The sequence below is a fragment of the Anabrus simplex genome, chromosome 7, assembly GCF_040414725.1.
Source record: "Anabrus simplex isolate iqAnaSimp1 chromosome 7, ASM4041472v1, whole genome shotgun sequence".
Classification (NCBI taxonomy): Eukaryota; Metazoa; Arthropoda; class Insecta; order Orthoptera; family Tettigoniidae; genus Anabrus; species Anabrus simplex.
In genome coordinates this window covers 194622928-194640240 of record NC_090271.1, presented here as the reverse complement: position 1 = coordinate 194640240, position 17313 = coordinate 194622928, and the positions used below count along the sequence as shown (strand labels likewise).

General features: G+C 42.7%; 1 protein-coding gene across 2 annotated transcripts in view; it reads right to left on the bottom strand.

The window, feature by feature from the left end:
• The window catches only part of LOC137496888 (retinaldehyde-binding protein 1-like), a 148293-nt gene that overhangs the window by 34560 nt on the left and 96420 nt on the right, over positions 1-17313 (bottom strand). For both annotated transcript variants that reach the window (XM_068228519.1, XM_068228520.1), the window contains exon 5: positions 4765-4958. In XM_068228519.1, coding sequence (XP_068084620.1) covers positions 4765-4958 — 194 coding nt within the window. The remainder of the gene's footprint in view (positions 1-4764; positions 4959-17313) is intronic.

Sequence of the window (17313 nt, the reverse complement as noted above, 5' to 3'; positions counted from 1 at the left end):
GGTTCGGAAAAGAACAAGAGTTGACTAAGGATAGATGAAAGCAAGTAGACTGCCACAAGTGGGTGGAAGCAATTCCCGGATTCAGCAAAGGGCCCCGAGGTCGCCAACCCACGTTCTCTTGCTCAATCAGTCAATCAATCAACCAATCACTACTGATATGCATTTAGAGCAGTCACCCAGGTAGCAGATTGCCTATCAGTTGTTTATCTAATCTTCTCTTAAATAATTTAAGAGCTCCTGGGGCCCCTTTTTAGTCGCCTTTTACGACAAACAGGGGGTACTGTGGATGTTATTCTGCCTCCCCAACCCACAGGGTAAAATAATGGGTGGTAAATGAAAGAGACAGAGGTGTATAATTATTATTTTTTTAAAAAAAATATTTTGCTGTTGTCTTAAAGCCATTTATAATAATGGCGTGTGGCCTCCGAGGAGGTCTGCTGCAGGTCTTTAGAGTTGACGTCGTACAGGCGATCTGCACGTCTGTGAGGATGAGGCCCTACCTAAGGTGAAGTCTAATGCTGAAGACGGCACGAACACCCAGTCCCCGAGCCATAGGAATTAACTAATGAAAGTTAAAATCTTCTACCTGACCAGAAACCGAACCCGGGACCCCCTGGACCAAAGGCCAGCATGCTAGCTGTTCATGAATAAAGCCGGACGACATCAAATTAAAGTAGGTATATTGCCCGCTGTCAGTAAAAAGAAACTGTCAGTTGGTAGTACTGGGGCTTAGATTCATTATGCGGCCAAGGCGGCATTTACTTTAATAAGGAATTTTATTTAGAGATATACATCAAGACAGTTAATTCACTCATTTAGTTTCAACATTTGGAGATTCATTTGGAAAAAAGGCGTGTTTCTATTTTTCGTAAGAGTTCATCTATTCGCTTATTTCAGTCGATTATCTACCCGACACACTTAAAGAGAAAAATTTATTCATGGCGCATATAACTGAATGATATTTGAAACTCATTCCATTATTTGATTTGATTATTCATTCATCATTATCATCATCATCATCTGTTTACCCTCCAGGGTCGGCTTTTCCCTCGGACACACAGCGAGGGATCCCACCTCTACCGCCTTAAGAGCAGTGTCCTGGAGCTTCAGACTCTTGGTGGGGGATACAACTGGGGAGAATGACCAGTACCTCGCCCAGGCGGCCTCGCCTGCTATGCTGAACAGGGGCCTTGTGGAGGGATGGGAAGATTGGAAGGGATAGGCAAGGAAGAGGGAAGGAAGCGGCCGTGGCCTTAGGTACCATCCCGGCATTTGCCTGGAGGAGAAGTGGGAAACCACGGAAAACCACTTCCAGGATGGCTGAGGTGGGAATCGAACCCACCTCTACTCAGTTGACCTCCCGAGGCTGAGTGGACCCCGTTCCAGCCCTCATACCACTTTTCAAATTTCGTAGCAGAGCCGGGAATCGAACCCGTGCCTCCGGGGGTGGCAGCTAATCACGCTAACCACTACACCACAGAGGCGGACGATTATTCATTCGATTATTTAAATAATCGGATAGAAGTTATTGGATTATTAAAAGTATTCCATTATCCCATCACTAATAGGGTGGACGTTTATCCATTCAAAGAAGAACTGGCCCTGCTCGTGAGTTTTGAGACTGGCCCAGGTAGAGAAACCTGTTCTTACTAATCCTCTTCCTGGAATTCGTGAGTTTTGAGACTGGCCAAGGTAGAGAAACTTGCTCTTATAAATCCTTTTCCTGGAATTCGTGAGTTTTGAGACTCGTGAGTTTTGAGACTCGTGAGTTTTGAAACTCGTGAGTTTTGGGACGACACGGTTGTAACGCACACATCGGTAACAATCTCTCTTCTTGCCTAATAATATTACAAAATAATATTCCCACACGTTATGCAAAGAGGTCCAAGTTCTTGTCACAACTCATTCTTTCCGGAAATATATTTTGATTAACGTATTGTAACTTCCCTTTCAAGAATTGTCATGATTCAGCATATCATGTAGCAGAGACCTTGTCTAAAATATGACTCATATGACAAGCACACTGCAGTCGCAGCATTCTTAGGAGGCTTGCATAATGAAGCATTTTAACTACTTGACTCACAACATGACTGACGCAATTTAGCATTCCGTGGCTGTTATAGGTAGCCTACAACAGAAACAATAACAACAAGAGTCAAAGCCTTGCTTTGATGCCCTAGACTGTAGCACTTATCAGTCTCGATAATATATAATGGCGTATGGCCTCCAGAGGGGCCTAGTGCGGGTCTTTTTCTAGTAGAAGGTCTATTAGGCACCACGTAGGATGGTTTCTAATGCTGAATACGCCACACACACCCAGCCCCGAGCCATTGGAATTAACCAATTAAGGTTAACATCCCCGACCCGGCCTGGAATCGAACCCAGGACCCTCTGAACCGAAGGCCAGTACGCTGACCATTCAGCCAACGAGTCGAACAGCCAGTCTCGATCAGGAGTAGTGATGGGTATTGTTGCTTTTAGGGACAAACTAACGAAATTATCAGCTTCTTGTAACTCCAATCACAAGAGTAAGGCTAATATATCGACTTCGCATAGAAACCTCTAAAAACCGTCTTCAGATTGACGACGGTGGAGTTCGTACCTAGAATCTCCCGAATGCAAGTTCACGGCCATGCAGTGCGTACCACGCAGTCAACTCGCTCGGTGTTAATAACTAAATGTTTCCAAAGTGTGGATGTGAATTATTGAATAAGATACCGAGCAGGTTAGCTCAATGCGTTGTAGCACAGCCATGCTAGCGATAAACTCGGTATACAACCATCCCCGCCAACCATCCTCAAAATGGTTTACTGTGTTTTCCCATTTCAAATGCCAGGATGGTACCTCTCTCAAGATCACGACCCCTTCCTTCCCATTCCTAGCCCATACAATTACACCTACAACTTCACACTCGTCCCCATGGGGTGCACCCGGGAAAGCAGCCACATAATATGTTTTCGGACATTTCCGACACAAAAAAAAGTACGTATGCTAAAACATAAGAAACGTACAATATGACAATTGTTATTTTAACGGAGAGTGAGGTGGTGGTGGTGGTGTTGGTGGTGATTTTTCTGAGGGGGAAAAGTGAGAGGATCGTCAACCCTTCTAAGATTATTCGTAGTGAGTAAAGGTATTGTGCAAGAAAAAAAGAGGAAGGCCCTTAACAAAACAAAGAAGCAAAGTCATCTCCGTACAGGCCATGAAGGCCCTTGGAGGGGTGGAAGGTAAAGGCTTCCACTATCCGTAACCTCGGCACTTGATGGGGTAGAGTGGTTAGCTCTACGCCCAGCCGCCTTTGCCCCCCAGGAACTAACCTGGTGCTCATTTTTGGTGTAGGCTGAGTGAACCCCAGGGTCATGTGCACCTCCGGAAGTGGAAATCTCGTTTCTTACACTTTTCGACTTCCTGGCGGGGAATCGAACCCGCGTCTTTCCGGGTGAACCAAGCAGGCCTTTACCGCCTCGACCAGGCAGCCCCTCTTAACGTATGAGTGCTGGGTATTTTCAGATGAGCAGAATATCGTATAACTTACTTAATACTTTTTCATAACAGTGTACCTCGTCATGGCTTAGGGTACCATGCGATTATGTAGCTCCACATTATATGGGTAGGCTATATAAAGTTATATTTTGCCCACATACAGGCTACATTTAATTAACTTTCTACTATCATGTATTCATTATTTTATATTATTATGAAGCGCGTAGTACTTTAAAAGCCGGATCAAAGGACTACAGTAATGAGCCTATCTCTAATCCGTAGGCCCTCAATTATTCGGATCGAATCTTTAAATTCGTAGTTGTAAACCCGAATTTGAGCACATGATTTCGATACACATAGATTTGAATGTATGCAGCCTGTTTTTACAGGCATTGTCATGCCAGTAGGCCTTCCTTCCTTCCTTCCTTCCTTCCTTCCTTCCTTCCTTCCTTCCTTCCTTAGTCAACTATTGTTCTCTTCAGACCCCGACGACATTAGGTTTGCGAGGCCTGGGAATTATTTAATTTTCTCGCAATTCGTGTTTCTTCTCTTTCTTTCGCCGATACCTTCATTAGAAGTGTCAGACGTTTTCCATTTTTCCCGTCTGATAAGTATTATTTGGAGGATGGATGCCCAGGTGTACTTCCTCTTAAAACAATAATACAACCATTACCATCTCGCCGGGCTGGATAGCTCAGGCGGTAGAGCATGGGCCTTCTTCTTCTTCTTCTTCTTCTTCTTCTTCTTCTTCTTCTTCTTCTACCGCTTTTCCCACACCTACGAAGTCATGGGTGCGAACTGTGTCGCACTGTGGATTTAGCCCTGTTTCACAGCCGGATGCCCAACCTAACGCCAACCCTATATGGAGGCATGTAATCACCATTGCGTGTTGGGACAGACACAATCATCCAATCCCCGAGACAGCAGAATTAATCAGAAGCGATTAAAATCCTCCCAGCCGGGAATCGAACACGGGACACTCTGAACAGAAGGCCTCAACGATGAGCATTCAGCCAAGCAGTCGGAATGGTAGAGCATCGGCCTTCTGAGCTCAAACTGGCGGGTTCGATCCCGGTTCAGTCTAGTGATTTTTTCGATGGTGTTCAAATTCGTCAGCCTTGTGGCGGTAGATTCATTAGCACGTTAAAGAATTCCTGCCGGAAAGTATTCCGGTACCTCAGCGTCTCCGGAAACCGTAACAAATGAAGTTAATGGGATGTAAAACCATTATTATTATTATTTTTTATTATTATTATTATTATTATACCTCCAACAACTTACCTGGATGAAAGTGAGGAGGCGCATGGAGAATGCTGGGGAGAAACCTGCCACCTGCTTCATGGACAAGCCTAAGAAGTCCATGATAACGACTACTCCTGTCACCTGGGTTTCAGGCTCCATCATGGCACCAATATGGACCATGTAGAAAACACGGAAGATATTGTCGGTTGTTACCTTCTTAGGATCCCATTTCTCTGTAAATAAAAACGAAAATCAATTAATGATGTATTACTAAAATATTCCTCTTCAACTCTCTCCAACAATACAACATGCAAATGAACATTTCCTGACTCGTGCATGCATGACCCATTTTTTCCTCCCATCATATATTTCATATATTTCATATTTCATATTTCATATATTTCATATTCATATATTCATATATTTCATATATACAATGAATATGACTGTACTGCATACTAATTTTATGATAATAAGTTAGCCATCCGATGTAACCGGAGTAAAAACGGAGTAAGCAGGGGTCAGCATCGAATTCACAAATCACGTGAATCATTAGGAATGATAAAACATATAAATGGGTTTTAAAGATACAAATTAGAAGGCCATGGTTTTGCTAATAATAATAATAATAATAATAATAATAATAATAATAATAATAATAATAATAATAACAGCGGGTGTGACGGATGAGCGGCATATTCGATGGCTTCACGCAATGGTAGTCGTGGTTCGAATCTCAGCCAATGTATGTAAGAATTTTGAAATGAAAAGCCATGTCTTGTAGTTAGGATCCACGCACAACTGGAAATCCACTAGCTACGATCAAATTATTAACAGTGACAAAAAATAAAAGCACCCCTTCAATAATAATAATAATAATAATAATAATAATAATAATAATAATAATAATAATAATAATAATAATATTCTGTGACTGGTCAGCTTGCGTGGGGGTTTGGCTCTGAATTGAGTAAGAGCTAGGCGTAACCCTGCGTGAGATAACTGTGGTGGGGCCCCTGAAAACCCTGACACGGCGCGTCCCATTGGCTGATAGGGGAAATTCCTGTAGATATGTAGGGCAGGTGTGAATAAGGCATAGCCAAATTAGCACCCGCGGATCAACTGAGGTAAAGGGAAAAATGGTCAACGGCCTCAAAGGCAGAAGAGGACATACCCCAATGGCGGAGAGGACGGAAGAGCCAACTCAAATCCACTTCGCGTCTGACTTGCAGCAAGCAGAAAAGTGGTCAGCGTCTGATCACCAGAGGCACGGCTGGAGATTCATGTTCTGGAACTCACCACTCCAGTCCTAAGAACTGGACCTAGGTCTAAACGTTTGATAATCAAGTACCATGAGGCGTGTTAGAAATCAAAATTTTACCCCAGGTGTCAAGAACGGTACAACCAGACTGTCGGATTCTGGGAAGTCTAGACTGACACGCAAAGAGAGGGAGTCGGAGATCTCTGGCCAACTTTGCCCGAACTGCAAAACCTCTTTCGGAACACTAAACATAAATACTCTCAACGAGCAGGAAAACTGTATGAACTAGAACAAACCTTAAATGAGCAAGAAATACAGATACTGGCACTACAAGAGACAAGATTGACTAGCGAAAACACAGTGGATTTCGGGAACTACAGACACTTTAAAAGTAAAACAGACAAACGAATTCTGAAAAACACGCCACTTGTAGGAGTCACTTTTGCAATCAAGAAAAACATACTCAACTCAAGAACAAATGAGAAGCCTATAAGCGATAGACTAATGGCAATCACCGTAAAATGTGCAAATAAAACATACACGCTAATTAATGCACATATGTCAATCAATGAGGACAATACAACATACAGCGAAAAGGTAGATAAATCCCCTGGTAAACTCTAGAAGAAATAATATCCAAAATTCCTCTAAACCAAGTCAAAATCTTACTAGGTGACTTCAATGGACAATTAGGCAAAGAAAGAAAACACAGAAGAACAATAGAAAAATGCCAGGACATGAATGGACCAGCCAAAATTGACAAAGATTAGTCGAACTCTGCAGGATATTCAACCTTAAAATCATGTCAACACACTTCAAAAATAAACCATCAAAACAAATGACATAGAGATCATCAAACACACTCATCGGTGAATTCCAAATTGATCATGTAGCAATCACTTATCCAAACCACACAGAAATTATGAATGTTCATGTCATAAGGGGTGCAAATATAGACTCAGATCATTACCTGACCAGAATCAAACTACAGTTGAAACCTTAGAGATTCACAAAGAAGGAACCATTAATCCCAAAATTTGACCTCACTAGGAGCCAACCATCTCTCACACAATTATTAGAGAGAAAGGAGGCAAAAAATTGCCAACAACTCAAAAGCAAACTGATTACAACAGCACAAACACTAATTCCTCTGCAGAAAAAGTAGAGAAACCCTTAGAGGAATGAGGAGTGTGAACAAGCAATCCAATCTAGACCGAAGGCATACAACAACTGGAACAGCAAAAAGACGGAGAATAATTACAAAACATTCCTGGTAGTGAGGCAAGAGACAGCTCAATTGATCATACAGACCAAAAGGAAATTTGAAAAGGATCAACTACTTGAAATCGAGAAAGACATTCAGAGGAACAACACACGAAATTTCTACAAGAACTTCAAAACTAAGCTTGCAGGATATCAACAACAAAGTATCTGCTTCAGAAAAGAAAATGGACACTTGACACTAAACAACCAAGAAAACTGTGAGGAACTCGCCAGATATTTTAAAGAAATACTGAACTGTCCAGAACCAATACAAAGATCTTCTCCACAAAAAGCTGAAAATACTAATCCAAATTCATTGCTACCAGAAGAAGAAGAAGAAGAAGAAAAATCACAAGAAGTTCAAAAGACTTAAAAACTACAAATCATCGGGTGAGGAAGGAATCATATCAGAAGTACTCAAATCAGCAGGTCCAAACACCATAAAAGAAATCACAAAAATCATGCAAGACATTTGGAAAACAGAACACACCCCAGAAGACTGGGAAAATGCATTAATTCACCCCGCTACACAAAAAGGGAGACAGAACAGATGTAAACAACTATGTAGGAATCTCACTAGTATCGGTTGCATACAAAAATCTATCCCAATGTCTTCTTGATAGAGTACAACAACAACTAGAACCGCAAATCGGAGAATATCAGGCAGGATTCAGACCAGGCCGATCGTGTCCAGAGCAAATCTTGAACCTAAAGCTAATCCTACGACATCAGAGAATTTGTAGCAAAAAATTAGTCCGCACATTTGTTGATTTCAAAAAAACATACGTAGTATGATTCAGTGGATCGCAAATCACTCTTTCAAATATTGAAAGAACAAAGTTTACACGTGAAAACACTTCCAGTCATAAAACAGACACTGAAAGATACGAAGTCCAAGGTTAAATTCATGTGGGAAACCGCAGATCACTTTGATATCAAAACGGGAGTAAGACAAGAAGATGGACTCTCGCCCTTACTCTTCAACTGAGTCCTGGAAAAGTGATACAAGAATGGCGCAAACAGAAATTGGCCCTCAGTATTCACCAACCATTCACTTTAAGCAGGGGCAAACTAGCGATAGATTGCTTAGCATTTGCGGATGACTAACCCGAGACATTACAACAGCCAAAAATCAGATTGAACTCCTGAAAGAAATTGCGGAAAAAGTCGGCCTTCAGATATCTTTTGAAAAGACAGAATACATCACCTGCAACAAACATGCACCAAAATTCATGGAAACAAAACATGACATAATTAAACGAGTAAAATCACAATTTAAGTACCTTGGTGAAAGAATTCAGGAAAATGGACACGAAATAAAAGCCAATGAAATTAGATGCCCAAAGATGGAAACTGCACATCGACTAATCCAAAATATCTATAACAAAAATGTATCATCAAGCATACAAAACTGAGACATAACAATACAGTCATTAAACTAGAATGTCTATGGATCAGAGACGCTAATATTGAACAGGAAGGCAGAAACTGAAAATGAGAAAAAGGAACGCAAAATCATAAGAAAAATTCTAGGCCAAAAACTCACCAACGGACAATACCAACTTAGATGCAGACAGGAAATCAAACAATACACAAATATTCACAGTGACATTAGAAAACGCAAGCTTAGATTCTATGGTCATATTAAAAAAATGCATCCAGAAAGACTTACCAAACAAATAGTCAAATTCTATGAAGATAGGAGTACTGTAAAGCTAAATCAGACACAGTGAAATGGATTGGCGACATTAAAACCAATTTGAAACAGGCAGAAATTGCATCAGCAGACGTCCAAAACAGGGTAATATTCAGATCCAGAATTCACACATGGCAAGTTGACCAAGCGGAAAAACCAAAGAATAAGACTGGAACAACCTCGTCTGAAGACAGAAAGGAAGCCCACAGTAAAAGAACGAAATAAATGTGGGTACTTCTACGAGTACTTCTACAATATTTATTACTACTTTCAAGTATTATTATTATTATTATTATTATTAGTAGTAGTAATATTTGCACCGAGCAAGTAGCTGCTTCGGTCACGTAGCTAATCGTATCAGCTTGCATTCGGGAGATAGTGAGTTCAAACCCCACTCTCGGCAGCCCTGAAGTTGGTTTTCCGGAATTTTTCCATTTTCACACCAGGTAAATGCTGGGACTGTACCTTAATTAAGGCCACAGTCGTTTCCTTCCCACTCCTAGCCCTCTACTATCCCATCGTCACCATATGATCTGTGTCGGTGGGAATTAGCCATACCATGTTGCAGAATCAGCCGAAGTGTTACAATTATAACCCCTCCACGGCACTTAACGCCCTGGAAAGGGCCTTGGCCTACCCAGCGACCGCTGCTCAGCCCGAAGGCCTGCAGATTACAACGGGTCGTGTGTTCTGGGCTTTCGAGACCGGGGCCGCCATCTCACCGTCAGATAGCTCCTCAATTCTAATCACGTAGGCTGAGTGGACCTCGAACCAGCCCTCAGGTCGAGAGAAAAATCCCTGACCTGGCCGGGAATCGAACCCGGGGCCTCGGGGCGAGAGGCAAGCACGCTTCCCCTACACCACGGGGCCGGCTGTTACAATTATAGTTGAGTGAATGAACTGAAAACAAACAATTATTGTTTTAAAGTACTAACCAAATATAGTAGCTTATACAACGACGAAGACAAAGACACCTCCGTACAGGCCATGAAGGCCCTTGGAGGAGTGGAAGGTAAAGGCTTCCACCATTGTTAACCGCGGCACGTGATGGGGCAGAATGGTTAGCTATACGCCCGGCCGCCTTTGCCCCCAGGAATTAACCTGGTACTCACTTTTTGTGTAGGCTGAGTGAACCTCATGGCCATATGCACATCCGGAAGTGGAAATCTCGTTTCTTAAATTTTACGACTTCCTGACGGGGATTCGAACACACGTCCTTCCGGGCAGTAGCCTATACAACCAATCGTTATTCGAGTTTATAAATTTCAGTTTGGCAATAATTTTTCAAAATGCGTCATACATTCAATTTTGCCTTAATACTGGATATTTAGCCGAGTCTCTTCTAAAAATATCTGTAAAAATATCGCTGGGCTGAGAGGCTTAGATGGTAGAGCGCTGGTCATCTGATCTCAAGTTGGCTTGTTCGATCCCGGCTCAGTCCGGTGGTATCTGAAGGTGCTCCTGTGGGTAGATTCAACAACTCTCCGTAACCACTAGAGCAGACGTCACCTCTGAAACATCTTGTAGGTTGAACGAACACCGGGACTATGAATGTTTCCGGTATTAGAAGTATCATTTCCAAAAATAACTATTTATTTCCTGGCGGTGAATCGAAACCCACAGTCAATTAACTCATTACCGTATCGGCTAACCAGTCCACATCCCAAGGTCACACCTCCTATTGATAAGCACGGAAACATAAATATTTCGGGTTTTTTTTTTTTTTTTTTTTTTTGCTTTACGTCGCACCGACAGAGATAGATCTTATGGCGACGATGGGATAGGAGTGGGAAGGAAGCGGCCGTGGCCTTAATTAATGTACAGACCCAGCATTTGCCTGGTGTGAAAATGGGAAACCACGGAAAACCATTTTCAGGGCTGCCGACAGTAGGATTCGAACCTACTATCTCCCGAATACTGGATACTGGCCGCACTTAAGCGACTGCAGCTATCGAGCTCGGTGACGTTGATTCTAAGGCCCGGTTTCTACGTGGTTAAACCGCCTTAACCCCGTGTCACACAGTTTTAACTCTGAATTGTCCGACTCGTTGGCTGAACGGTCAGCGTACTGGCCTTCGGTCCAGAGGGTCCCGGGTACGATTCCCGGCCGGGTCGGGGATTTTAACCTTAATTGGTTAATTCCAATGGCCTGGGGCCTGGGTGTATGTGTTGTCTTCATCATCATTTCATCCTCATCATGACGCGCAGGTCGCCTACAAGTGTCAAATAGAAAGACCTGCACCTGGCGAGCCGAACCCGTCCTGGGATATCCCGGCACTAAAAGCCATACGACATTTCAACTCTGAATTTGACTGTTCATTCGGTTTCACTAAGGAAGAGTATTTTTTAATCTAGGTTAAGGTCGGAGTTAAGTTAACCCCTTCCTTTCATCTGGGTTTAACTGTTAACTCGTGGTTAAAAGCAAAATAACAACTGCAAATCATGCGTTCGGTGTAGAATTGTTTTACTTACAATATGTTAAATGGTGTTCCTAACATATAGGCCGATAGGGAAGAACTGTTTTCAAAATCTATCCGAGAAATAAGTTCTGAACAGATATACTGCGGACTTTCAAAAACCGTCGTCAATAAGGCCGTCGATGAAATTCGCGAGAGGTTAGAATACACAACAGACAGAAACAAGCATCTCTCTCCTATACTGCATGTAGGGCCTATTGATGGCAATAGAGTGTTTCATATAATGGTCGGAGATAACGTCGGGGCATCAAAAACTACCATCAGCAGAATGGTCTCTAAAAGTGGCTGCAGCTAACACAATATTTTTGTAGAACTGTTTGCTTGCTACTTCGCACTGTCACATGGGCAATCCTATAATGCTGCAATTTCTTCCCATGTGTCCTCATTTTCTTTTCATCTCACACTATCAGTCTTCTTAACTAACTTAGCGAATACTGTTCTTTCCAAAACACAAAATTGTGTAATAAGTTTATTAGCTTTACGTCCCACTAACTACAATTTTACGGTTTTCGGAGACGCCGAGGTGCCGGAATTTAGCCCGCAGGGGTTCTCTTGCGAGCCAGTAGATCTACCGACACGAGGCTGGCGTATTTGATACCATTAAATGCCACTGGACTGAGCCAGGATTGAACCTGCCAAGTTGGGGTCAGAAGGCCAGCGCCTCAATTATCTGAGCAACTCAGCCCGGTACAAAAGTTTGTGCCTCTGTTTCTCTTTTGAATCTCTTCCATTTCTTCGATCACTGATATCAGGCCTGTTAAGAAAAACCATGGCGCAACATCCCCGAAGGGCCTTGGCCTACCAAACGACCGCTGCTCAGCCCAAAGGGCTGCAGATTATGAGATGCCGTGTGGTCCGCACGATGAATTCTCTCGGCAGTTATTCTTGGCTTTCTAGACCTTGGTCGCCATCTCACCGTCACATTGATCCTCAAAGTGTAATCACTTAGACTGAGTGGACCTCGAACCAGCCCTCAACTCCAAATAAATTCCTGACCTGGCCGGGAATCGAACCCGGGGCCACAACGTAAGGAACAGGCACGCACACCACGGGGCCGGCTGTCAGGCCTATTACGAAAGAATAATTCAGGGTACTGTGGAAGGAAACAAAATTTTACGCAGAGAAGAAACAAACAATCAAACAGGAAGTGTGTTCATAACCTCTAATTTTCAGTCACAGTCTCCTTAATGGGTGCGGTAGCTGCTTCTAGTGAGGGTGTGATACGGAGTTAGGTAACCCTCTGCCGAAATAGTTTGGTAAACGCATGACTCAGTCCGCCTCTGTGGTGTAGTGTTTAGTGTGATTAGCTGCCACTGCCCGGGGGCCCGGGTTCGATTCCCGGCTCTGCCATAAAATGTTAAAAGTGGTACGAGAGCTGGAACGAGGTCCACTCAGCCTCGGGCGGCCAAATGAGCAAAGGTGGGTCCGATTCCCACCTCAGCCATCCTGAAAATGGTGTTTCGTGGTTTCCCACTTTTCCTCCAAGCAAATGCCGGGATGGTACCTAACTTAAGGCCACCGCCGCTTGTCTATCCTTATCTATCCCTTCCAATCTTCCTGTCCCCCACCAAAGCCCCTGTTCAGCATAGCAGGTGAGGCCACCTGGGTGAGGTAATTGTCATCCTTCCCTGTGGTACCCCCGATCCAGTGTCTCACGCTCCAGGACACAGCCCTTGAGGCGGCAGAGGTGGGATCCCTCACTGAGTCCAAGGGAAAAACAACCCTGCAGGGTAAGCAGATTAAGAAAGAAAGAAAGAGAAACACATGACTCGCAAGAACGAGTTTAAATATTAAGCCGTAGTTAACAAACTTGGGGCTAAAATATATTTAACCCTCATTGATGAAAACGGGCCTAAAAGACTTTTCTGTTTATTGAACATAAATTTTCCTCACTAAATATCGCTATGTGCTAGATTTAAAAATGGAACGATCATTGGAGTTTGCAGTCGTAGAGGATGAAAGCTGCCTCTATCCATCTCACCGGGGATATTGGGGATGGGGTTGGTAGCTATATGCTTATCTGCCTTTACACCAAAGAATAGGGGGACCAACCGCCTCCATTTTAAGGTATTTTTATGAATATCGCCCGCCATTTTTCCCGCAATTGTTTCGTTTTCTATCTGAACGTATTTTCGTGTTATTGTCATCGCTAAGAATTTTCACAATAAGCAACAGCCGTGCCATCTAGCTTCAACTAAACGTAGCGTGATTGTTGCCGACAGTATGATGTTTGAAAGTGCAAAGAAACATGTTATAGCATCTTTGGAGAAGCGTTCCGGATGTACCTTCCGACTTCCGAGTTATCGTTAGTCCGCCGAATGGAGTGTGGGGCCATTCTGTAGCACAAAGCGCGTCAACATAAACATGTAAAAACTGGAGTTCAGGAAATGTTTGTGCTTTTTGATATGGATTCGATGTCGGATAGTGATGACAGTACTTCTACGTCGTCACAAGAAAGAAATCCATCATCTGAACCCGAGAAGGCAAAAGAGAAAAAATACACACGTATGTGAATATAATGCAAAGCGGGAAACCAACACGCCAAATTTATCTCCTGATCGAAGTAACGTCCACGGGGCATGTTGTAAAGTTTACAAGAATACATTCAGTGTTTCTCATGGATGAAGGTTCTTTAACCCACAGACTGGAAAATAATTGTACAATAAAGATGAGTGATTTAAAAAATATATATATTGTTATTTCAGTAAGAGTACTCTTGGTCAAAAAAGAGAGAAACTTGCAACACAATGCATTTGGAAATATTTCAATTTTTGTCGTTTTAAAATTACAGCTAAAAATGTAGCTGTCTTGTACAATTGTGGAATGTCCGCCTTTTTCGAATGATTTATCCCTCATTCTTTCCTTCAACAGTTGGTCACTCTACCCAGAAATTAGCTTGGTTACATAGTATAACTGTCTGTTAGCTGCGTAAACTTCTGGACCATGTGCCTTCCTAGAGTGGCAGTCATGGTTCTTAACTCTTAAACGGGGAACCGAAAGCAGGAGCTTCTGGCTAAGCAAAGTACGCCATTTTCTTCTTAGCTAATACATTCAGTAGATTTGTGCTAAGTTCGGAATCGATTAATTCGAAACTTTGAATTGTTCAAAAGTCCCTTGAAGTTCCCATTTACATTAACTATAAAAGTATCGTTTGCTTGCAAGGCTGAGTAGCTCAGATGGTAGAGCGTTGGCCTTCTGACTTGCTCTAGTTGGAGAGTTCGATGCCGGTTCAGTCCAGTGGTATTTGAAGATGTTCACATATGTCAGCCTCGTGTCGAGAGATTTGTCTGTAACGTAAATAAACTCCTGAAGGGCAAAATTCAGGCACCTCGGTGCCTCCGAAAACTACAAAAGTATGTAGTTAGTGGGGCGTAAAATTATTATTATTATTATTATTATTATTATTATTATTATTATTATTATTATTATTATTATTCTAGGAGGAAGTATTTTGATAATTTTGAAGTTAATACATTGTCAACGGGAGGAGTCTCGCACTCTTCTCAAAACTAACTGAGCGATGTTCATTAAAGTGTATTTTGTACCGTACTAAGAAATATCCGCTTCTGTGGTGTAGTGGTTAGGTGTGATTAGCTGCCAACCCCGGAGGCCCGGGTTCGATTCCCGGGTCTGCCACGAAATTTGAAAAGTGGTACGACGGCTGGAACGGGGTCCACTCAGCCTCGGGAGGTCAACTGAGTAGAGGTGGGTTCTATTCCCATCTCAGCCATCCTGGAAGTGGTTTTCCATGGTTTCCCACTTCTCCTCCAGGCAAATGCCGGGATGGTACCTAACCTAAGGCCACGGCCGCTTCCTTCCCTCTTCCTTGTCTATCCCGTCTGATCTCCCCATCCCCCCGCAAGGCCCCTGTTCAGCATAGCAGGTGAGGCCACCTGGGCGAGGTTCTGGTCAACCTCCCCAGTTGTATACCCCGACCCAATGTCTGAAGCTCCAGAACACTGCCCTTGAGGCGGTAAAGGTGGGATCACTCGCTGAGTCCGAGGGAAAAATCGAACCTGGAGAGTAAGCAGATTTCAATTGGCAAAATAGGACAGCATACTGGTTGACATCACTGCTGTACTTGCTGGTAGTCGGATAATCAAACGGAAGCAGATCATTATCACATGTTTGCCATATAATGTGAAGCCTCCGAGGCTCAGGCGCAGCACGTTGGCCTCTCACCGCTGGGTTCCGTGGTTCAAATCCCGGTCACTCCATGTGATTTGTGCTGGACGAAACGGAGGCGGGATAGATTTTTTCCGGGTACTCCGGTTTTCCCGGTCATTTTTCATTCCAGCAACACTCTCCATTATAATTTCATTTTATCTGTCAGTCATTAATCATTGCCCGAGAGGAGTGCGACGGGCTTCGGCAGCCGGCACAATTCCTATCCTCGCCACAAAATGGGGCTTCATTCATTCCATCCCTGACCCGGTCAATGACTGTAAAACAGGTTTTAGGTTTTCATTTTACTATATAGGCCTAATGTCGTTTAAGTGCAAGTAATAAATAAATCAGTTATGTTCCTTCATTGAAAGTTCTTGTCGGTATATTTATGGTCGAGCAACATTTAGAATTACAGATATAGTAAATGCAACATTAATCCAAATTTTATGGTGTTATGTTACAATGGTACAAATATTTATTTATTTATTTATTTATTTATTTATTAAGTACTAACTGAAGAACAGATTTATTATTATTATTTCCTGGCCATTTTTTAAATTATCTCGGGTAGGTGCTAATGTGGATTGAGCCCATATTTACGACGGGATGCCCCTCCTGACTCCAACCCTGTATAGAGGGATGTAAACACTAAATATCTATAATAACGATTCCTTTCAAAGATGGATTTCGGTTTTATTAAGTATCTCTTGGACTTCAAAAAGTCCTACTGTCCCAGGAAGTCGTAACTTATATTGTTAAGAGTCGCAGACAGTTAAAGTAAAACCAAGGCTAAGGTAAGACTAAGCGTTGCTGTTGGAGTGACAACAGAATCTCGATGTTCCCATAAGTTTCTTAAATTAACTATAGTGTAGCCGACATCCGCTTCTTGAAGGGACTAACATCTTACATAACTTATTTATTTACAGTGTGCCGGTGAGAAGGTGTTCAATGACTTTTCCTCTTCTTCTGGATCATAAAAGTTGATCTACGTGGAATAATAGCTGCCAACTGTTCAGAAATGACTGTTTATCAGATGTATGCCCTAAGTCATAGTTCATATTTTAGATAATTTATTTTCATGTTTTCTAAGCACTATTAAATCAGTGTATTGTCTGCTTAGGGAACTGAGCGAGTTGGACGCGTATTTCGAGTTGCGTTGCTGTGAGCTTGCATTCGGGAGATGGTGCACTCAAATCCCACCATCGGCAGCCCTGAAGATGGCTTTCCACGATTTCCAATTTCATACTAGGAAAATGCTCGGGAAGAACCTTAATTAAGGCCATGGCTGAGACCTTTCCAATCCTAGTGGTTTTTTGAATCTCCAAAAACCTTCAGTGTGCTAGTGTGACGTTAAAGGAAGAAAGCAAATTCACCACCTTAAATAAAACCTGCAAACTCATTACAGGCTGTTTGAAATATATATCACCGAACGAGCTGGCTACATGACTTGGGTGACGTAGTTGTCAGCTTGCATTCGGGAGATAGTAGGTTCAAATCCCACTGTCGACACCCCGGAAGATGGTCTTCCGTGGTTTCTCAATTGTATACGACGTAAATGGTGGGGATTTACTTTGCTTCCTTCCCATTCCTAGCCTTGCCCTATCCTATCGCGTCATAAGTTTTCTCTGTATCGGTTCGACATAAAACAAATAACATAAATAAATCTACATCGCTTGGAAATCTTTACTGTCTGGCAGGTATCCATCCTCCAGATATTCACCGTG